The sequence below is a fragment of the Pongo abelii genome, chromosome 8 (assembly GCF_028885655.2).
Source record: "Pongo abelii isolate AG06213 chromosome 8, NHGRI_mPonAbe1-v2.0_pri, whole genome shotgun sequence".
Taxonomy (NCBI): Eukaryota; Metazoa; Chordata; class Mammalia; order Primates; family Hominidae; genus Pongo; species Pongo abelii.
The window spans coordinates 15,760,559-15,785,218 of NC_071993.2; the positions used below are offsets into that span (position 1 = coordinate 15,760,559).

General features: G+C 38.1%; 1 protein-coding gene across 2 annotated transcripts in view; it reads right to left on the reverse strand.

Annotated features, from left to right (window-relative positions):
- Positions 1–24,660, reverse strand: part of ITGA8 (integrin subunit alpha 8) — a 199,316-nt gene that overhangs the window by 126,822 nt on the left and 47,834 nt on the right. For both annotated transcript variants that reach the window (XM_024253918.3, XM_024253917.3), the window contains exons 9-13: positions 20,096–20,139; positions 18,217–18,273; positions 14,587–14,639; positions 6,386–6,591; positions 3,318–3,509 (exon numbers count right to left, since the gene is read on the reverse strand). In XM_024253918.3, the coding sequence (XP_024109686.2) occupies positions 3,318–3,509; positions 6,386–6,591; positions 14,587–14,639; positions 18,217–18,273; positions 20,096–20,139 (552 nt within the window). The remainder of the gene's footprint in view (positions 1–3,317; positions 3,510–6,385; positions 6,592–14,586; positions 14,640–18,216; positions 18,274–20,095; positions 20,140–24,660) is intronic.

The window sequence follows — 24,660 nt, forward strand, 5'->3', positions numbered from 1 at the left end:
AGCCTGACGGCAATCACAGGAACCTGAATACCCAACCTGTGAGTGTCTGAGTCCTAACAGTGGCTCAGAAGCATTTGCTAAAAGGGGACTGAAAGAGCCTAACAGAGGACGAAGAGGGCCCAGGACACAGGGAACTTTTGAGCAGAGGTCACTACACAGACAATGGAACGAGCACAGAAGCTTGAGCAATGCCCCAAAAGACCACAAGGGACTGAGCTACCCTTTAGTCCGAAGCCAATAATAGCAGATAATGGGTGTGAGCCAGATATCTCTTCCCAGTCACGGGACAACAGGTAAACCCCTTTCTATTCCATTCCTTGGGAGGGTGGCTACACAGGACGGAGAAAAAGAGTCTTTTTTTTGAGATGGAGTCTCGCCCTGTTGCCCAGGCTGGAGTGCAGTGGCGCGATATCGGCTCACTGCAACCTCCGCCTCCTGGGTTCAAGCAGTTCACCTGCCTCAGCTGCCTGCATAGCTGGGATTACAGGTGCATGCCACCACGGTTGGCTAAGGGGTCTTGAATCTGAATAAATACTTAACTAAATAAGACTAAGTCTAAATCTAGAAGTGATTGCAAGATCAACATTTTCTATCATGGTGGAAATGGAGGCTTTGAAAGTTAAATGGAATTCGTTTCTAGAAAAATGAAGAAAGTTACATGTCTGATTGCTGAATTTTGCCTGCAGCTTTCAATCAACTGTAAGAAGAGAATCTAATCGCCTGCCTCTAAGGCAGTTTCTTCTCTGTAGGTCCTGGGATCTTGCTATGAAGTTAAAAAGGCTTCTTTGAATGGCATTTTTGCTAGAGGATGAGGATCAGGCAAAAATGTTACAGAATCATGAATCACAAGACATCCATATTCCTACTTGAGAGACAGAACTGGGGCTAGAACCCAGGTCTACTAAGATGCATGGATGAACTCTGAAAACCTCAAGACTCTTGAGGGATAAATTCAATCAAGCAGCATTGACAGGCCTGCCTTAGTAAAGAACATTTAATTCAGAGACAAGACGCACTGCACTGACATGTCTGATTATTATAATTTGCATCAGACTCAGCAAAGTTCTTGTCTAGCACATGGCCTCAAGTGAATATTTCTGATTAAGGGAAGAAAAAGACATAATTAAGAGGTAATCGGCTGGGCGTGGTGGCTCACGACTGTAATCCCAGCACTTTGGGAGGCTGAGGTGGGCAGATCACAAGGTCAAGAGATTGAGACCGTCTTGGCCAACATGGTAAAACCCCATCTCTACTAAAACTACAAAAATGAGCTGAGCGTGGTGGTGCATGCTCGTAGTCCCAGCTACTTGGGAGGCTGAGGCAGGAGGACCGCTTGAACCCAGGAGGTGGAGGTTGCAGTGAGCCGAGATCGTGCCACTGCACTCCAGCCTGAGTACAGAGCGAGACTCAGTCTCATAAAAAAAAGAAAAAGAAAAAAAGAGGTAATCAATTACTAACATTGCACAGACTTTAGCTTCCTTTTCCTTTCTTGCTGCTTTTAAAGTTTTTCTCCCTGAAGGGAGTATTTCTGGGGAGAAAAGTTGACTCATGCCACTGTCCTTCCTGGCTTTGATTTGGGACATGTTTAGCCTTCGAAGGAAGTCGAAGGGCTGGCTATGTGATGGATACATCCTCTGTTTCCTTTGCCTCATTGAAGGCACAGCCTTTCTGTCAATTTCCCTGGTACTAAGGGTGGGAAGGAAACCTATGACTACCATAATAAATAGCAATAACTTTCTAATTGTTTACCTAAAATGCAACCCAGGAGTTGAATTTCATTAATCACCCTGACATTTTTGGAGCAGGAATTACATAAGGGACCTAGATTTTTGAATTACTTTAAATTTGGATATATTATGTATACAAACCTCCCCCAGTAATAACAACTAACCACCATTGATTAACATAATGTAACCTAAGAAAATAAATTTAACTAGATGTTCTTGAAATTGCCACAGGTAGGAAGCATTAGTATACAATATAATACCAAATCCACTTTGAGCCCACTAGGACGTCTCCATTAGTGTCATCAAAGGTTTATGGCAAATTTATAAGAATATGTGCGGTATCCTTTTTGTCTAACCCCAGAGGAGAGAATAAAGCCAAAGGCCTGAAATTAATGATGTATATTTAGGCAGTCAGCTTACTGGATGCTGCCCCAAACCAAAAAATGGCTCTACATATGGAAAATTCCCAATTAGGGGAAGGGCTGGTGGAAAGAGACAAGGTTTTTATAAGTAGTTGAAGCTGTCATTTAACTATTAATGACTTCTAAGTACTTGTTGAAACCATCTTAAACATAAAAGTGAAAATCAAACCATAAAACCAAGAATTCTGATGTTCTTTGCTAAAAAATCTGGATAGTGAAATAATCTTTTAAGACAAATCAATATCTTCATGTAGCATGCACAAAACATAAATTATCTGTGCCTCATGGCTTTCCATGTGCCTTCAATATGAATTAGGTAAATCAAGAATAGTTTATGGTTCCTATCATGAACCAGTTCTTTTTTTCTCTACTTTAAAATGTTCAGTCTATCTTTGGAAAACCAAAAAATATGGCTGGAAGAGATACATATATTATATTTTTTGAGACACAGTCTCACTCTTTCGCCCAGGCTGGAGTGCATTGGCACGATCTTGGCTCACTGCAACCTCTGCCCCCTCCCCAGGTTCAAGTGATTCTCGTGTCTCAGCCTCTCGAGTAACTGGGACTACAGGCATGCACCACCATGCCCAGCTAATTTTTGTATTACTAGTAGAGATGGGGTTTTACCATGTTGGCCAGGCTGGTCTCGAACTCCTGACCTCAACTGATCCACCCACCGTGGCCTCCTAAATACTGAGATTACAGGCATGAGCCACCATGATGGGCCAAGCTGGAAAATATTTATGCTTTAAAAACATGAGCTTCGTGACAGAAATGTTGAGGTTCATACTATAATAGGAGCTATGAGCTCAAAAGGTAAGTTGCTCCAGAAAGGATGCAAGCTGTCTAAGTCAGTGCAAGCCACTGTATTGAGGAGTTTCAAATGAAAACTTGGGTTGTGAAGTTGACAAGTTTTATGTACAATGCAGATTTTTAAGCCATTTTGCATTTCTATCATTGTCTCTTGACAGGAGAAGGAAGTTATGTGTTTGTCTTTATTCAAATTCTCATGAAAGTCTCTCTGGAATCATACATTTAAAAAGCCTGTGGCACGCTTAAACTTCAGCCTCATCTGTAGAAGAAAACTGCCTTCGCATGATGCATTTTCCAGAAAACGGACTTTTTTCAGGACGTAGACTCTCACGTGGGAAAAGAAAGAAAACCTTACCTGGGTAATCATTCTTGTCTATGTCTGAATCTCCTCTTAAAGTAAAGCCAAATCCAGAAGGGACAGCGTGTGAGGCCCACACTCCTTGCAGAACTTGGGAAGGCTTGGTGTTTAAGCCATCTTTGTTCCCATTATAAATGAGCACTTTGCCTCTTTGATCCTTGCCTGCAAAAGGCACGCCGATGGCAATGTCTAAAAACAGACATAAAAACATATTTTATGTGTATATGTATTTAATTCTTCATTTATTCATTTTAGAGACAGGACCTCACTCTGTCACCCAAGCTGGAGTGCAGTGGTGGGATCATGGCTCACTGCAGCCCCAAACTCCTGGACTCAAGTGATCCTCCTGCCTCAACTTCCCTAGGAACTGGGACTACAGGTGCACATCACCATGTCCGGCTAATATATAAATATATATATAAATATATATATATTATAAATATATATTTATAATATAAATATATATTTATAATATAAATATATATTTATAATATATATAAATATATATAAATATATATTATATATTATATAATATATTATATATAATATATAAATATATAAAAATAAATATATATAAATATATAAATATATAAATATAAATCTATATAATATATAAATATATAAATATATAAATATATATAAAATATATAAATATATAAATATATATAAATATAAATATATAAATATATAAATATAAATATATAAAAATATATGTAGAAATATATATATAATATATATATAAAATATATAAAAAAAATAAAGTATATATATATATATTTTATATATATATATATTTTTTGAGCAATGGGTCCTTGCTTTGTTGCCCAGGATGGTCGGGAATTCCTGGCCTCGAGTGTCACCCCCTCAGCCTCCTACAGTGTTGGGATTAAAGGCACGAGCCACTGTGCTTGGCCGTAGAGACATTTCTTTTTTCAGTACAGAAGAATGGTTCAGAAATAGAGTTTAGTATCCTCAAAGAGCACTGTCAAAACTCTAAAGGGCTTATAATGTTTTCCATGAAAATTCTGTAGTACTGCTGCAATGACAAATTATTTGTTGCCTTTTATCCATCCAACAAATATTTATTAAGAGCCTCCAGGGCCTGGAGCGGTGGCTCACACCTGTAATCCCAGCACTTTGGGAGGTCGAGGCGGGTGGATCATGAGGTCAGGAGATCAAGACCATCCTGGCTAACACGGTAAAACCCCGTCTCTACTAAAAATGCAAAAAATTAGCCCGGCGTAGTGGCGGGCGCCTGTAATCCCAGCTACTCGGGAGGCTGAGTCAGAGAATTGCTTGAACCTGGGAGGTGGAGGTTGCGGTGAGCAGTAGGTTGAGGTCGTGCCACTGCACTCTAGCCTGGGTGACAGACTCTGTCTCAAAAAAAAAAAAAAAAGATGATCTAAAAACTCAGATTTTTGTAGAAAATAAAGATATTGTCCTGTGTCAGGTGAAAAGGAACACTTTCGACACTTTTTTAACTTTCTCTAAGTCAGTGCCTTGACTCCCATCCCCTTGTTTACTCTCAGTGAATTTCATATTATTTTACCTACTTTGTATACTCAGGGACACCAAAGCTCAGGGAAGCTAGGATCTCCCTTTATGTCATTTAGAATGCTTCTTTTATCTTTTAAAAATACTGTTAAAAGTTTGAGAGAAAAGACAAATAGAAGAAATATCATTTTAAAAGACAACTCCATAGATAATTTAGTACTGTTTATTTTACTTGAGTGATCAGGAATAGAGCAGCAAGTCACTTAAAGGTAAGCTTGTCTTTAAAAAATTTCCCTGGAACCATAAGCTTTTTACATGTACTTTGTTTTATGGTACTTTAAAATTTACTAACCATATGTTGCTGAGGACTTTTTTCAAAGAATGCATAAGAGTACAGTAACATTTGCCAAATATACTAATGAATACTAATCTGATGTGAATACTTCCAAGGCTACTTTGTTAGAGCAAGTTGCTGTTACTTCTCTGACTTCAATCAAGAAATTCACTATACTCGGTTCTTAACTTAAAGGTCCTCAAAATGTATGCAAACTTTTGTGTGAAGGTGTGTGTTTTTCTGAGGAGAGGGTACTTGGAAGGGTTTCATAAATTCTAACCTAAAGAACTACAAGCCTACGCTACCAGTTTAACACTACTTTGTTGCAAATACTGAAACTAAGGTGAAGCTTACGTGCCAGTTAAAATTCAGCATATCCTATACATAACCCATGTGGGCTGATCAGAAGTCAGGATACTTGCTAATATATCAACATGTGTTTATTTTTCTTGACATATAGAAGGTTTCCTAGTTATCTTTAAGTCACAAAATCCAAACATCAATTTTAAAAATAATTCCTGCCTCTACTGAGAGCTATTACAGGACAGCCAACATCAAATGTGAGAAAATTGCTTGGACGTCAGAGCAATGACTATTTTTGTATTAACTTTGGCTTTAAAGTTTTAATTCTTAAAACTGAATAAGAAATATTTCTGCAAGTAAACAGCACTTATAAGTAGAGAAAGCTAAAGTTGAACATTTGAGATGTTATTTTGAAGTTTGCAGAAACCTAAATGTACTTATTTTTATTGTAACCTGGAGTGCCTGTGGCCTTCCAATGTCTCTTAGAATTCATTTAGAGGTTTTCAAAATGTAGTAACACCCTGAAACCATTACCTGGAGCTCTGAAGACTGAGCTCTGAGGTATGGTTTTGACATTGCTTAATGAGGTTTTTCTGATGTTTCTGATAACCGAATGTGTCTTCTACAAGGAGATCAATTATACTAAATTTAGGATTGAAACAAATTATGTTACAGATTTTTCTCTGTGTTGCATTGTAATCTTGTGAGATTTGAAATAAAAATTTTCAGAAAGGTGAGAAGGGAAATTTCCATGTAATTATATTAGTCAAAATGTATAAACATAAAGCTGCCTTGAGATTTGTGATAGTTTATTAAAAATCAGTAATAATAACTTTACCCACACACACCACACTGAATACTTTAAAACAGGCATGGTCTCCTTTATGCAGTGGTGACGACACATAAATGACTTCCACGCTTTGGTTTAAATTACCATTGTATCCATCTTGGTTCAGGTCTCCTAAGTGCGCCATAGCACTACCGAATCTCCCAAACGTCTCGGTGCCGATGAGGATCTGGGGGTCTCTGAAGAGGAGAGAGCTCACTTGCAAATACAGGTAGATTTGCCCTACTTCTCTGGGGTTGCTCTCAAATTCACGTTCCATAAAGAGAGGTGCTCCAACCAGGACATCATCCAGTCTGTAAGGAACAAAGAAAGCAGCTCAGCGCGCTAGCAGAGAGGAGAGTCACTTTGGGTTATTTGTAATCGACTAGACTAGTAAATTTCCATTGGTATTTTTCCTTTTCTGAGGGTTATTTTACAATCATCAGATTGCTTTCGCTGCTTTGTTATGTCTGTGGAATCGAACGCTGTAAGAAAATAAGAGTTGTTAAATTATCACACTGAACATTTTAGCTATGTTAAAAATGTCTACTTTAAGAAAACCACAGATATTTCACCATTTTCAGTTTTAGTGCATTTCCAGAAACTGTACTTGCACAAAGAAAACATATCGAGAAAGAACAAAATAGCTTTTTATAAAAATAGATTAGAGTTTGTCTGCAATTAATATACCTATACATTTAAATTATTCAGTTTTTATGCAGTAATGTTTAAGATCAATTTTGTCCTTCCCTTTCCTTTTGTTAGCTCAATTTAAATAAAACAGAGATTAGAGAGGTATATCAAGCTGGCTAGAAAGGTAGCAAACAACTTTTCAGCCCAAATAAAAATTTAAATTCTTTTGATACATAGATTATAGCAAAAAACTAATATGTAATTTTTAAGGTTAAAAAATTTTCAAGAGATATTCAAGCAAATTATTTAGAGATAAAGATATATAACCACCTGGAGAAAAAAAAGTGGTTACAGGTATTTCCTTCACAGAGCCAGATGGGCAGGAAGAGGACTGAAATGGGAAACTTCACTGTAAACCTTCTAAGTGATTTGAATTTTTAAAAAGGTATTATGTATAATTTCTATTTTAAAATTTTACAAGTCACACCAACCAAAAAAATATATATATATAATTTGATCTAAATTAATGGCATCTGCTAAAGTTTGTCTGCAGATACAGTGTCTTGACAGATGCAATAATCTCAAGAGTGACCTGAGGCAGGAACATATATTTGCGTTTGACTTTTATGCCTATGTAGATTAAGTAATATGCTGAAGTTTGCCAAGCAAACCGATTAAAATATTATTAATTGAGTTATAATATTCATGTATATGAATGATATATAACAATGTATATTAATACATTAATGTATGAAATATATAAAATATAAATAGAGTATATTATATAAATATAAAGGTCAAGAAACAATACTATATTAATATACAATATATTAATATATAAAAAATTAAGATATATCAATAACATTAAAAACATAAAATCAATAATATGTATAAAAATATATCTTACTAACAGATTCCATATCAAGTAGCTCATACACATCTTTGATATAGTTTATATCAAAAGTCAGGGATGAGGTGGGAACAGTTACTGAGAACAAGAAACTTTCTTCAAGATCTGAGCAGTCTACAAGACACTCCAACATCACTCTAACCTACACTCTCTCCAATTTATGGCCTGCCTTGTGGTATTTATCTATTGTCTTCAGTCTGAATCAAAAGACATCCTGTGTACTTCCTATGTTTAAGGTACTTTGATAAGTAGCTGTAATGCAATGATGACTATTAGGTCAACCAATTCATTCCCTAATAACTTACAAATGAGGTGAAATGACTACCCATATTACTATAAACAAGGCAGATTGGGAAAAATAATATGAGACAATGAAATTAATGCTGGGTGTCCTGGACCAGGGAGAGACTGAGTGCTTGGAGGGAACTAAGGAAGGTTCCATGGAGGAGATGGCATTAGACCTGGGTGGGATCCTGAGGTGGGCTCTCCAGGTGTAGGTGTTGTGAGCCAAACCAAGTGTCCCTGAGTAGAGTGAGGGTAGAGTGAGTGTCTAGACATGCTTGGTGCTAGGAGCATTCCAACTAATTTATTGTAAAAGTAAAATGTACAAAGAATTCTTAAAAATTAACCCCATGAAGAAAACATATGTAACAATAACATATATCATTATTATATATTATATACTGTATATTGTTACAATAAATATTATGTGTACATGATATACAATAAGAAAATAAGCCAATTAAAAATTGGGCAAGGCCAGGTGCAGTGGCTCATGCCTGTGATCCCAGCACTTTGGGAGGCCGAGGTGGTCAGATCATGAGGTCAGGAGTTTGAGACCAGCCTGGCCAATATGGTGAAACTCCCGTCTCTACTAAAAATACAAAAATTACTGGGCATGGTGGTGCATGCCTGTAGTCCCAGCTACTCTGGAGGCTGAGGCAGGAGAATCGCTTGAACCCAGGAGGCGGAGGTTGCAGTGAGCCGAGATCGCACCACTGGACAGCACAGTGAGACTCTGTCTCAAAAAAAAAAAAAAATTGGGCAAAAGATTTGAATAGACATCTCATAAAAAAAGACAGATGGCAAGTAAGCTTATGAGAAGACACTCAATATAATATGTCATTAGGAATTGCAAATTAAAACCACAATGAGATACCACTACACATCTCTTAAAATGGCTAAAATCCAAAATGCTGATGGCACCAGACATTGGCAAGGATGTAGAACAACTCTAATTAATTGCTAATGGGAATACATAATGATACAGCCACTTTGGAAGAGAGTCTAGCAGTTTCTTACAATGCTAGACATAGGCTTACCACACAATCACAAAATTACACTCCTTGGCAGTTACTCAAATGCGTTTAAAACAGATATACGTATAAAAATATGCACAAAAATGTGCGTAGAATAATTGCCCAAACTTGGAAGCAACCAAGATACTGTTCAATAGGTGACTGGATAAGCAAATCGTGGTACATCATATAATGTAATAATATTCAGCAATGAAAAGAAATGAGCTGTCAAGCCATCAAAAGACATGGAAGAATCTCAAATGTACATTGCTCAGTTAAAGAAGCCAGTCTGAAAAGGCTACCTGCTGTATGATTCCAATTGCATGACAGTCTGGAAAAGACACAACTATGAAGGCGGCAAAAAAAATCACACACCTGGGTTCATGTTTTAGGCAACCCAACAGTGTGCATAAGTTACTAGGCTTTTCATGTGTCCCTCAAATTTCATGTATTAGACACTTAATCTTCAGATGCATATATTAATGGCATTTGGAGGTGAAACTTTTAGTAGGTAGTTAGGATTAGATAAGGCCATCAAGGTGGAGCCCCAAAGTGGGACTTGTGGATTTATAAGAAGAGGAATGAAATACAGAGCTGGAATGTTCTTACCCCCCTTGACATGTGATGCCTGGCACCACCTCAGGACTTTGCAGAAGGTCCCCACCAGCAAGAAGGCCCTCACCAGATGCGGCCACTTGACTTTGGACTTCCAGCCTCCAGAAGTATAAGAAATACATTTCTTTTCTTTATAAATCATCCAGTCTCAGGTATTCAATTATAGCAACAAAAAACAGGCTAAGCCATGTATTGCTTTAACATAGAAACTTTTCTGTTTTTTTTCCCCAGTAGTACACTTTGCATGCTAATGCTCATGACTAATATTCAGAATTTATTTATTAAAAGAATACAGATTAGTGGACTATATAGTAAATATCAAATCAACCTAATTGTTTGATAGGCAAGAACTAATGTCACTTCATTTACATTACAGAAATTAATTTACAACCTCTTTATGGTTTAATTTTTTAGAGTTTTCTACTAATTGAATCGTAATGATATATCCTGTATGAATGAACATACTTGGACTAAATCTAGCATAAAAATATAGCTCCCTAAGCTGTTTCCTTTCAATTGGATTCTTCTGTAAATTATTCTCAAGTTAACCACTACGAATCTGTTTAAATTTGGCTCCTTTTGGTCCTGCAGAGGTTAGAAACAATGGTAGTGTAGAAAGTATCCAATGGATTAAATTGTAATTCAGTTAATTTCTGAAGTAGTATAACTACTATAACACTCAAAAACCATAAGAAAAAAAAACATATTTGCTTGTTTAGGCACGAGATGAAAAATACCACCTCCATTTGTTGTTAACAAGTTTGTTCAGAAATTCCTAACAAAGCTTACATCGACAGAGTTTGTAGTACTGGAAGTCTTAAGATAACAAAACTGAAGATAATTTCCCCAGCTTGTTTATATTTTCAAAACTGTCATAGGCTTGACAATATTAACCATCAACCAGCATGCACACAACTGTTAAATCTAAATGTTTGCAGTCCACTCAATCATACTGGGAGATTTTTCTTAATAGAAAAATATCAGGGAAAATTTCCACCAGTTAACTTATCTGGCCACTTATTGACGCTGTCTTTTTTTTTTCGTGATGTTGAGATTTTGGAGCTCTTTTAGGGACCTCGTTTTTGTTGTTTAGTTTTCAAAGAATATATGTTTTCCAACAATGTCCACTAGATAGCCTTGTGCACAAATGTACTTAACTATCTCCAGCTTGGGGAAAGGAGAGTCTGGTTCAAGCCCATAAATGTGTGTGTGCAGGGAAGTCCTCACTTCTGAACCATGAGCAATGACCTAGCCAAGTGATTTTTTAAACCCTATGAAATATATTATATATATCACCATTGTTGTAATTTCAGACTTCACTTGAGTTGTCTATCTGGCATCTTTCTTTGGCCTATCTCAATTATTTCCAGAGCATGCTTATATATAATAGGACCTTGAATTTACATAGCATCTAAGTAATTAAAAACAGCAAATGATATACTGAGAATCTGTGGGCACTTTACCTTTATGAACAGCATTAGTAAATTAATGGAAATATCCTTCAACGCAGTCTAAAGAATTCAGAAAATACTACATAATAAAAAAATAGTATGCATAGCAGTTTTTAAGAACTTCAAGAAAGAGGAAGTTATTACTTTATAACAGTTCTGTGTTTGTTACTACCATGTTGTTTTGATCAACAGGAAGCCAATGAGGTCCTTTTCTCACAATTTTTTTTTTTCTTAACATGGCAAAAAAAAAAAAAAGTACTATAAACATTCTCACAAAACTTTGCTATAGACTAGAATGCGCATGTTTCCAGGAAGGACGGTGCCCTGCAGGACATAAGGCGAAACTTGGGCGAAGTCCTGAGGATTCAAAACAGAAGTGGCCCGTGGAAGAGAACACACGGAGTGAATCGTATAGCAGGGGAAGAGCCCCTGGTGCTGGTTGTGTGGCCATCAGTGGGGAGAAATGTGTTTGTGCATATCTGAAAGGCCACAGTGGGATTTTTTTTTTTTTTTCCTGATGTTGAGATTTTGGAGCTTTTTAAGAAACCTTGTTTTTGTAAGCATTATGAAAATTGGATGGCATGCTATGTCTGGCCTTCAAGTTCTTTAGCTATTTTCTTTCCAAATAACTAAAAGGCTTTGATTACAATTACAGTCCACCTAAGATGGAAATCTTGAATGACAGTCCTAATAGCTACTTTATTTTTACAACTTAGATAACTGAAGATGAAGGCAATTTATTTTTAAATTAACTGCTTTCAGGATAAGATTGGCATTCAACTATAACTTCGAAATACATGCAGAGTGCAAGCACTGCAATCTCCCTCCACTGCTATTGCTCATACAGAGTCATTTCACTGACCTCCAAGCCACTGTCCTGTCTCCCCTGGTGCATGGTAGTAGAGTTCCAGAAGGCTCTGTGACGATCTAGAGCTGGTAGACAGAGCATAGTTGATAGCAACGAAGCCTGAGCTGGTACTGCTCACCTGGAATCCCCATGGCTCACAGGACATTGTAGCCTTCTTGGAAATGGACTTGTTCTAGTCCATGCCAGAGTTTGTGTGGCACTGTGTGCAGCAGTTTGGAGTAAAAGCAGTGACTTTCACACATTCATGATCCATCTCCCCAGGGTTCACGCTCCACAGCTCTCCGCTGCTTCTTGGATACGCCTGGAGCTCCCGCCTCAGGGAATACGCACCTTTTGCTTTTCCACAGGGAACACCCTTCCTCCCTCTGCCTTAGATCACCATGGCTGGTCCTCACCTCTCTTAGGTGTTTCCTTAGCTGGAATCTTAACCCTAAGACCTTCATGATCTACCCAGTTGGGGATTGCATCCCTTTAAATATTCCCTATCTCTCCTCTCTTTCTAGTTTAACAAGTTTAATTCATAGATTTTATTTTTTAGAGCAGTTTTAAATTGTTTAGATTCAAAGCAAATTTGAGCAGAAAATACAGAGTTCTCCCATTTCCCTCTCCCTAACCTGCAACCTCCCACACCATCACGTCAGAGGAGCACATTCATTCCAATCAATAAACCTACATTCATACATCATTATCAACCAAAGGCCATGGTTTACATCAAATTCACTCTCGGTATCAAACCTTCTATGGGTTTTAACAAATATATAAGGACACATATCCACTATTACTGTATCATACAGAGTCATTTCACTGCCCTAAAAATCCTGTTCTTCACCTGTTCATAACTCCCTCCATCAGAACCCCTGGGAAACACTGCCTTGTTCCTGATGCCATAGTGTTGCCTCTTCCAGAATGTCATAGAATTGGAATCATACAGAATGTAGATCTTTCAGACTGGCATCTTTCACCTAGCAATATGCAGTTAAAGTTCCTTTGTGTGTTTTCTTTTTCTTTTCTTTTCTTTTCTTTTTTTTTTTGTTTGAGACAGAGTCTGGCTCTGTTGCCCAGGCTGGAGTGCAATGGTGCAATCACGGCTCACTGCAACCTCTGCCTCCCGGGTTCAAGGGATTATCCTGCCTCAGCCTCTCAAGTAGCTGGGATTACAGGCACCCGCCACCATGCCCAGCTAATTTTTTGTATTTTTAGTAGAGACATGGTTTCACCACATTGGTCAGGCTGGCCTCGACCTCCTGACCTAAGGTGATCCACCCGCCTCGGCCTCCCAAAGTGCTGGGATTACAGGCGTGAGCCACCGCACCCGGTCCCTCTGTGTGTTTTCATGGCCTGATAGCTCGTTTCTTTTTATCACTGAATAAAACTGAATTATCAGGATGTACCAGAGTTTGTTTATGTATTCATCTACTTGGTTGCTTTCAGTCCTTTCGTTTTCGTCGTCTCCATAGTACTTATAACCATCTAACATACTCTTTACTCATTTAATTTTTGTCTGTAGCACCAACCTTCCTAACTCTAGTATAATCTTCATGAAGTTATGGATTTCTCTGCACCTAGAACAGTGCCTGTTAGTGCATAGTAGATGCTTGAGAAGTTTATGTTCAATGAAAGAATAATAGATATTTCCCAACAGGTACAAAAGGTATAAAATTTATCTCCAGTCAAATGCCATGACACAATTAATACAAAGTCCATTGACAGCTATATGAAGGTCACAGAAAATATCTAGCAAAAGTATAGCTAAAGTGCTTAGCCCATTGCCTATAACAAAGTATGTATTCTTCAGATATTTGCTTTCTGTGAAAATGTGAGATCCCTGAGAGACCACATCTGTCTTATTCACCTGTGTATTCTGGGCACCAAGAACAAAGCCTGGAACATGGTGGGTGATCCAATAATATTTTTGGGTGGATAATCAATACATCTCAGTCTAATTTTTTTTTAATTTAATGATTCATTAATTTATCTGTCAGGTCCTTTTAGTGAATCAAAGGGGTGTTTAATCATAATTTATTTTTGAAGTAATGACTTAAACACAACCAAAACTCACTGTGCTGTTTGGTCCATGATCAACTGTAATTTACTACTGTAATCTGAAAAATAACAATTTCATCTTCTCCATGGCTGTTACATTCTTAAAGCAACTTAAAAATCCATTTATGTGCAAATGTTTTGTGAATGTATCACATGCTAGGGGAAAATTCTAGGAGTGAAGAGAGATAGATGAATGTCCTCAATGGCTATGAATTTTGAATGGCTGAAGACTTTATAAAATTAAAAATAAAACGAAATAAAATAGTCCTCTTCTAGAAGCAGCAGATGTGGAAAATCTCCTTAAGGACAAAATCAGATGACAGAGAATTATTTAATAGATGTATCTTCTTGTCCTGAACCAAAAAAGTTGAGAACAAGAGAGGCTCTATCTTATTGAGGCAGTAAGGAAGGATGTATTTTGTGAAGGGAAAATATAACATCTTTATGGATGAATGTAACATATTGTATATGAGAGAGGTCTATAAACTTACCCGTCACTGTTAACATCTGATACGACAACGGTATATCCAAAATAAGATGCCATCTGCAAAGGAAAATCAGGAGATGACATTTTGTGTCCAAAAAGTCATTTTTGTAGTCATGTTTCTATTATTCCTGAAAGATTCATCTCATTGTGGTACATTTTTGCACTGAAATTCATAGATTCTTGGAAGTGGCCAGGGTCCTTTTGCCTCATTTAGTCTAACCCCTGACCCAGTGAATAATTTTCCCCATAATAACCCTGACATCTGCTTGGACATCCTCTGGGGATGTTCAACAATCAGCCCATTTAATTTGTGGACACAGCTATCGGAATGTTGACTGCTAAATCTGGCTCTTCCATAACTTCTAGCACTTAATCCCACCAAGTTCTGCAATCTCGAATCTCGCAGAAGGAATCTAATTCCAATTCCATATGACGTTGTATGAAAATATTTTCAGGCTGGGTGCGGTGGTTCATATCTATAATCCCAGCATTCTGGGAGGCCCAGGCAGGAGGGTCACTTGAGTCCAGGGGTTCAAGACCAACCCTGGCAATATGGTGAGACCGCATCTCTACAAAAAATAAAACAATTAGCAGGGCATGGTGGCACATGTAGTCCCAGCTAGCCGGGGGTCTGAGGTGGGAGGATCACCTGAGCCTGGGGAGGTCAAGGCTGCAGTGATCTGAGATTACACAACTGCACTCCAGCCTGGGTGACAGAGAGACCCTGTCTCGAAAGAAAATATTTTCACTTGGCTCGCCATCCAACCTCTCTGTGTTAGAGATATGATACGTGGTAGCAAAACATAGATGACACTTGTGAGTGCGCTGATGACAAGAGAAGAGTTAGGTAAGATTTACGCTTCCTGCTTCAGAGGAAGCATAAAAAGTTTTCATGTCGGGGGAACCGACATCTCAGCGTCAATTTGTATTGTTCTCATAGTCAACAAAAGCTCCTAAATCTTTTCCATGGGTGTACGTAGTGCACCACAGTCTCCCCACATTTTTTTTTAATTAATTTTTTTTTTTTCGAGATGGAGTCTTGCTCTCTTGCCCAGGCTGGAGTGCAGTGGTGTGATCTTGGCTTACTGCAACCTCCACCTCCTGCATTCAGGCATTTCTCCTGCCTCAGCCTCCTGAGTAACTGGGATTACAGGTGCCTGCCACCATGCTCAGCTAATTTTTCTGTTTTTAGTAGAGACGAGGTTTCACCATGTTGTCCAGGCTGGTCTCGAACTCCTTACCTCAGGTGATCCACCCACTCGGCCTCCCAAAGTGCTGAGATTATAGGTGTGAACCACCGCACCTGGCCTCTCCCCATTTTATCTCTGCAGTTTTTCTTTTTAAACCTATGTTTTTGGATTTATAATCTTTTCAGTATTTATGCTTTCATGAGATTTGACCCATAGTTTCAGCTTGCCAATTTGCTTCCATAGTGTGCCATGCAATGTTTGAGGTGACGTAGCTTCCATCATGTCCTCATTTAATGAACATGCACTCCCTTAGAAAGCACACACCCCAGGAGGCAGAGACTTTGGTCTGTTTTGTTTGCTGTTCTATCTGAACTTCCTGAGCAGTGTCTGGACCAAAGTAGGTGCCAGGTGCCAAATGCTCTTTGCAGAGAAAATGAATACATGAGTTAACAAGTGGCATGTAACAACTCAATTCTCACACCTCTTTTCTCTGTTCCAAACACAGATAGTGAAATTCTTACTCTTGGTGTGGTGGTGTGTGGCCTTTACTGAGAGGAATTTCATCATTTATGAAATTTCATTATTTATCACCTTCTGAGGTTCAGGATTACAGAACTAGGTGGTATTGAGAAGAAGAAGTTATAGAAAGACTAAATTTAGCAATGTTTAAAAAGTTTCTAATGATAAAAAGTAAACAGATCTGGGCAAAGGAGCAGCATTGCTAGATTCTCATTCACTTATTAATTATCACCACTTAGGAATAGTTGTTTGAAACAATTCAATATCTATTCAACTTCTTGTTCATCTCAGTCTGATTTCTCCAAACCTTCCAAAAGAATATCAGGAGATATAAAATGCTTCGTTGAAAATTTCAGAGTAATAGACTAAAGCCCCAAATTATAGCAAAAAGATGTCAAAATCATTTTGTGTTTATTTTAAAACTGGTTTTTCTTTTCTTTCATTTTTTTTTTTTTTTTTTTTTTAACTGGGACAGCGGTCTCACTATGTTGCCCAGGCTGGTCGTGATCTCCTGGCCTCAAGCGATCCTCCTGCCTTGGCCTTCCACACTGCTGGGATTACAGGTGTGAGCCACATTTCTTTAAATACTGAGTTGGTGCTTCCGTCTAAGGGAAGCCAGTTGTGAATTGAATTGTTTCTCCAGGCAATCAATTTTTCTCTCCTCTTCAAATTAAATTAACATGGTTAATTTTAAATGTATTAATTCCACAGCTTTGTTCATATTTAGTTTAAAATCAAGTGTGTAGTTCTGCTTGTAAATAGTCATATATAAGTTACAAACACAAGGAGTTCATTTATTTTAAATTTGTCCTGCATTCAAATATGGAGGCATGAATCTATATCTTACTGAAATAGAGATGCAATAGTTTATGATCATCATAAGCACACGTGTTCGCATGCATCTCAAATTATAGAAGATTTAATGGCACATGGGAATTTAGTGGCTTTTGTTTGATCAAAAGGCAGGAGACAGGAAATGAGATGGAAAGGAATTAACATTTCTTGAGGAGTTGTTATGTGCCAGGGAATCTTCCAAGTAATCTACAATCCTTGATTTATTTCATTCTTAAAGGGAGCTTGGAAGATAAACATTTTATTCTTATTTTGCAAAGTGGCTCAAAGAGGTCAGATGATTTTTCTGTGGTCTCACACAGTTCATGAGCGGTGCAGTGGGAACTGGAAGTCTAATCTGTCAGCTGCAGAAGTCCAGGCCCTTTTTACAGTGACCTTCTTCCCGTATCTTATGTCAAAACCTTCAGGCTTTTATAGACTGTTGAAAGATTCATGTTAATACAAAACCACTTTCCATTGTTCTTAGAAAAAAATTCCTAATCCCAAACACCGCCCACCTCCCCCACCAGTCTCCCATGAGTAGCCCCTGTCCCCTCTGTCCTCAGCTCCTACATCTCTCTTGCTTACAGAGACTGTGGCCTTCACTTGCTCTTCACACATGTCTGGCTGGTTCTTGTTTGAAAGCCTTCGTGTTAGCCTTCCCTTGCCTGGAAGGTTCTGGATAAGATGGCATAGTTGGCTCTGTCCTGTCATTCACATCTCAGCCCAGACACTGGCACCTCAGAGGCCTCCTGATCACCCCATCCAAGGGCTTCCTTGCCAACTCCCTCCCGTGTTACATCACTCAGCTTTATTTTCTTTAAATCATGGTTCACAATCTGAAATTATCATGGACATTTATTTGCTTGTTAATAAACTGTCCCTTCCTCTCCCTTCCCTGCTGCCTCACTGCTGCCTGAGAGCTGAGTGGGCTCTGTCTGATGCATGATTGCATCCTTGGTGACTAGGACAGTTTCCAGTACATAGTAGCAGCTCATTAAATATTTGTTGAATGGATGAATAACTGATATGAATATTATAGTCTACTGGTAACCCAGAGTGATTTTATTTATTTGATATTAAAATGTCTCTACCTGTTCGCCAGTGAAATTCTGAATAAACATCATATCCGTAGAGTTAATGATTGAAACCTGAAATCACAGAAATTAAACAGGTTACATCATTTGCCATAGAATTGGAGCCCTTTTTTAAAACTGCAACTTGAATCATTTAAAAGTTTTTGTAAAGCGTGATAAATGGTTAGCTAAATGTAAAACAAAAATGAAAGCCCACAGAATGATCTTATTTAAAAAAAAAAGCCAATTGAAGTTTTTGTTTATGGTTAAGTCTGGGATGCTTTCAGACAAAATGCATGCTTATTAATCTGAGCTGGAGAAATAAAGGTTGAATTCAAGAATATTGAGAGCAATTAACTTGATGATTAGTTGATTTAATCAGGATTTTTGTCTAAATCCATTTCTGTTCTTATGCTATGATAAATTGATCATTATGGTCCTTTGCAAGAAAAATTAGATTTTAAAATGCTATCCACATGGCAGAAATACTCTTTTTAATCCTACTTAGCCAACCATGATGCTTTCTAGATACTTTTGTAAAAGATAAACTTTATTAAAAATATGTTTTTCTTTCAGAAGATCTATTTATTTGCTTTTCCTAATTTCAAAGTAATGGGTTTGAATAGTATCACCCCAAAATTTCATATCTACCCAGAACATCAGAATAAGACTTTATTTGGAAATAGGGTCTTTGCAGATGAAATTAGTTAAGGATCTCAAGATGAAATCATCCTGGTAGGCTCTGAATCCAATGACTGACGTCCTTAGAAAAAGAGGAGAAGACACACGTAGACAGAGAGGGCAGAAGGCCACATGAGGATGGAGGCAGAGACTGGTGGGATGTTGCCACAAGCCAAGGAATGCCAGGGACCATCAGAGGATGGAAGGGGGCAAGGAGAACCCTCCTATCATAGATGCTGTGGTGAGAATATTGTCCTGCCCACAATTTGATGTCAGACTTCTGGCCTCCAGAACTGTGAGTGAATAAATTTATGTTGTTTGAAGCAGCCAGTTTGTGATTCTATGTTATAGCAGTCATGGAAATAAATAATAAATTTACAATTAGTTAAATTTACAGTAAAATTAAATAATGCAATTAATTAAAATAACTGAAATAACAATTGCTTTTATTTCTACTGTATGAGGCAGATGTTGATCATAACCATGGCATCTTCCACAATTATTCCCGGATTATACCCACAGGTAGGACCAGCCTTGTGGGTATGTGACTTGTGCAGTCACACAGGACCCAGTGCTTAGATGGGTCTCACCCTTGGTTTAATGGTCTGCTGTTGGTGTCCTGAAATTTTTAATAATTTTTGAACAAGGGGCCTGTGTTTTCATTTTGCACCAGGTCTCATCAGTTAAGTAGCTGGTCCTGCACGTGGATCAGAACAAACCTAATCTGACTTATTTTCCTTCCTTTTTCGTAAGCAAGCAGCATGAATCGGGAGGAAGAACTCCTTCATAAAGGAAGTTTTAAAAGACTTAAAAGTTGCACAAAATGAAACATTTCTTTGCATATACAGATGGTCCTACAATTATGATGGTTCAACTGACAATGATTCAAAAGTGATACACATTCTGTAATAATCATACTTTGAATTTTGAGTTTTGATCTTTTCCCAGACTAGCAATATGCGATATGATACTCTTACTTGAGATACAAACACTTTATTATACAATAGGCTTTTGCCCAAGTGTGGGCTAATGTAAGTGTTCTGAGCATGTTTAAGGTAGGTTAGGTAAGCTATGATGTTTGGTGGATTAGGTGTATTAAATGTGTTTTCAATTTACAGTATTTTCAATTTATGATGGGTTTATTCAGATGTAATTCCATCAAGGAGCATCTGTACAAGAAAATACCCTATTCCTATAATGCCTTCTCAGTACTCACATATCCAAAATTCTGTGCTCCTCTTGGAACTCCAGCAACCAATTCTGAGGATGAAAATAGTCATTTAGGAGGGGAATTACACACACACACACACACACACACACACACACGCCATATAATAAAAGTGGTAAAGACAGTGCTTGTAAAATCAGTGGCTGTCATATAGAGCAGGGGTCCCCAAGCCCCAGGCCATCAACCAGTACCTGTCTGTGGCCTGTTGGGAGCCCGGCCACACACAGTAGGAGGTGAGCCTCAGGCGAGCCAGAATGAAGTTTCATCTGTATTTACAGCCACTCCCCATTGCTCACATTACAGCCTGAGCCCTGCCTCCTGTCAGATCAGCGGTGGCATTACATTCCCACAAGAGCGCGAACCCTATTGTGAACTGTGCACGCAAGCGATCTAGGTTGCACACTCCTCTTGAGAATCTAACTAATGCCTGATGAACTGAGGTGAAACAGTTTCATCCCAAAACCATCCCTCACCCCCACATCTGTGAAACCGGTCCCTGGTACCAAAAAGGTTGTGGATTGCTGATGTAGAGGGTTGGAAGTTTCAAGCCAGGGTTTTGCGTTTACTGTTCCATTAGCTTTTGTTTCTTCTCCAGATAATAGAAAGCAGAAAAACAGAAGTCATACTTCGTCATACTTTATGTCTTCATTACAAGTCTCTCTGCACTTCGGTCTCTAGTTCATGAATCTGGCTTCTTGGGTCTGCATGTGGTTTATAAATTAGACCTCTTACTCTGATTCTTCCAGCTTTTACTATAGTGACATCTTTTGTACTAGTATAAAAATTACAGTTCTGGTTCCGTCTCAGAGTCAAGGGAGGGAACGGGATCAGGTGCGAAGCAGAGAGGGGAGCCTTGGACAGGAACGTGGATGATTCATCTACAGCAATAGGAGGGCAGGGGAAACATGCTCTTGAATCATAATACAGGGTTCAGAAAAACTAAGCAATCTGGATAGACTGCCAGGAAAGTTGACGGAACTGGTAGTACCCTGTCCAGTTTTCAATAATCTTTATTTGGTATAAATTAAGTTCTCCTGACACTAAAAACAAACCACAATCAGATATAATAGGGTTGACTGATTTCAGGGTCAGGCCTGTGGGTGAGGACAGATTCTAGAGGATTGGGCCATTTGAGAAATATGGCAACCATAACTTCTCCCATCCCACAAACATCAGGAATTTTGTTTTTAAAATATCAGTCATCCCACCCAGTAACTGTGAAGTCTGCAATCTCATATGACCACAACTCTAAGGAGTTATTAAATGTAATATTGAGTAAAGATGCTCCTAATTTTTTTAATAAATGATCAGGACAGCTTAATTGCTTGGGGTCTAAGGCAAGTTTGAACTGTCACTCAACTACAAAAAATATTCAGTTGGAAGAAAAAATAGGAGACTTTTCCTTTTCAATAACTCAAGGTGAAATCTTCAGAAGGTCCTTTTTTTTTTTTTTTTTTTTTTTTTTTTTTGTTTAAACAGGGTCTTACTCTGTCACCCAGCCTGGAGTGTAGTGGCATGATCATCATGGCTCACTGCAGCCTCAACCTCCTGGGCTCAAGCCATCCTCCTACCTCAGCTTCCTGAATAGCTGGGACCACAGGTACATGCCACCATGCCTGGCTAGTTTTTGTATATTTTGTAGAGACAGGGTCTCACTATGTTGCCCAGGCTGGTCTCAAACTCCTGGGTTCAAGCCATCCATCTGCTTCGGCCTCCTAGAGTGCTGGGATTACAGGCCTGAGCCACTGTACATGGCCAGAAGGTTTTTAATAATTAACATAATCAGGAAAAATTTAGATCCTTGACCTGGGAACACATGACTTGAGTAGCATCCTGACTAGTGAGAAGCAAAAATATTTCTTTCATTTGCAGCTTAGAAAGGTTCTATCACCGTTGAAATCATATTTGGTGAGTAGTACAAGTCGAAAATGGACAGCAAAGTCAACATTCTTTCCAACACATCAAATTACATTCCTGGAATTGGTTAGGGACAGATTACTTTCTTGGGCTTTAGCTCACTACACCTCATTCTAAAGTGACAACAAAGGCTGTTAACCTTTTTCGAGTCATGAACATGTATGAAAATTGGAAGAAAGCTATGGATCCTCTCACCAGAAAAATTATACACAATCAAATCTTGCATGTAATTTTTAGGGGTTCCAATCCAGTGAAACCCATCCACGTCCCACCTAGCAGTGTGAGGATCCATATTAAGAACCCATCATCTAGAGGACATTGAAGTGCTCACTGTTTTTTTTAAAAATAGAATTCTCATTCCCTGTTGTCTAATTAAGTAAATCATGAACATGCACAGTCCTGGATTTGTAGTGGTCTGGTGAGCTGATTGCGATGCTCCTCGATAGTGCTTTTATTTTAGATATCCTCAAAACACTTAAAACACAATCCATTTTCAGAATTTTATTTTAGATATTTTATTTTAAATAGTTTAGATATCCTCAAAACACTTTTTATTTTATTTTAGATATTTTAGATATCCTCAAAACACAAAATATCCTTTTATTTTAGATATCCTCAAAACACTTAAAACCCAATCCATTTTTCAGATATTTCTGAGGTCTGATGGAAAATCACTACTGTTTTCCACCATCTTTCCCTACAATGTACTCTTGTGCATCATTATTTATTTTCTTGAGTCAAAACTGAATACTATTCCTGAGAGCTTTCCAACAGGACTCTTTTTTTTTTTTGACAAGATCTCAATGTGTCAGCCAAGGCTGGAGTGCAGGGGTGCAATCATGACTTACTTCAACCTTGACCTCACAGGGTCAAGCGATCCTCCTGCCTCAGCCTCCCAGCCTCCTAAGCTGGGACTACAGGTGCATGCCACCACGCCCAGCTACTTTTTGTATTTTTGAGAAGAGGTCTCACTATGTTGCCCAGGCTGGTATAGAACTCCTGAGCTCAAGCAATTCCCCCACCTTGGCCTTCCAAAGTGCTGGAATTACTGGTGTGTGAGCCACCACACCCAGTCCAACAATACTCCTAATGCCACATTAAAAAATCGTAATAATTTGGCATGTTTTACAGTTTCCTTTGTAAAATTTTTAGTGATTTTTAGATTTGACCTTTTTCAAGGCAGTAGTTACTCAATACTATCTTTAATGGTTCCTAATTCAATGGTTTTTCTTAAAGCCAACAGCACCTTTTAGATATCAGGCCTCGTACTGTTTTATGGATACACAGAGTTAACTCATTTAATTCTCACAAGAATCTTATGAGGTAGACAATACTATTAGCATCATCATCCTTATTTTAGCAATGAAAAACATTGGAGGCACTAAGATGCTAGGTAACTTTTCCAAGGTCACACAGATAGTAAGTAGTGAGGTCAGGGTTTAAACCCAAGAGGTCTGGCTCCAGAGTCCAGGCTCTTAAGCGTTACAATATACTGCCTTTTAATACCTTGAAGAAGACATAATGAGAGGACAAGTCCTTTATGAATTAGTTTGTACCTAAAACAAAAATGTTCTTTGAAAGGAAAAAATAAAAACCTGATTATCTTCAACCTGAACTGCAAAGCTTTGTTTATGATTTTTTGCTTTGTATACCTTAACACAAAACTATGAAAGGATCTGTGATGATTCCTAGAGGTGACCATATTTCATTTACTCTTAATTATTTGTGAATTAAACCACTTGCATTAGTGAAATGCAGTCAGTGTTCATATGAAACAAGATGGAAAATGGTAAATACTGACTGATGATTGACTCATTCAATAAATATTACCTGTTAAGTGAAAGCTCCCATTTATTGCCTTGTATCTAAGTATTTCTCATGCATTAGCTCATGCAATCTTCAGAACATTATTTTGAGTTAGTTAATATTAGTGTCATTTAAAGATGAGCAAATAAGAACCAGAGAGGATGTCATAGCCTAAGGAGTAGAGAGTCTGTGAAGTCAGAACTTGAACCTATGTGGATCTTGACTCCAAAGATTCAAATTACTTCTGTCAGGCTGTTTCCCATATGAATCTATTATGAGCAACACATGGTCTAGTCTTTGTAAAGGAGATAAATACGAACAATACATAACAATACTTAGATCTTGCCTTCAAGGAGGTAGACATGAAGAGAAAAGTGACATATGTGATACCATTCTTCCTTACTCTCATCTCAATCAAATTTACATAGGCAGCCAGTGTGATTTGTTCTCTTTTTTCTTTTAGATTACAAGCATAATTGGATTATATTTACTCCTCAGCTGAAACCTTTCATGTCTTCTCCCCTGTATGTTGAATAGATCCCAGAATCGTTTTCCATGACCCGTAAAACTGGACATGATCTGAGTCCAGACTTTTCTTGAAGCCAATCTCATTTCACTATCAAAGTCTGGCAGTCAAGCTGAGGTCCTTGAACACCCCCATTTTCTACACACCTTAGAATATAGAAGTTGGCCCCTGCCCCTTTGTCTGTCTGACCCCCCGCCCTCATCATCCCAGGCTCTATTCAAATGTTTTCTTAACACCACAGCTTTCCTTACTCTATGTTTAGAATTTTATCCTAGCACTTACCATTATTTAATTAGGTATTCTG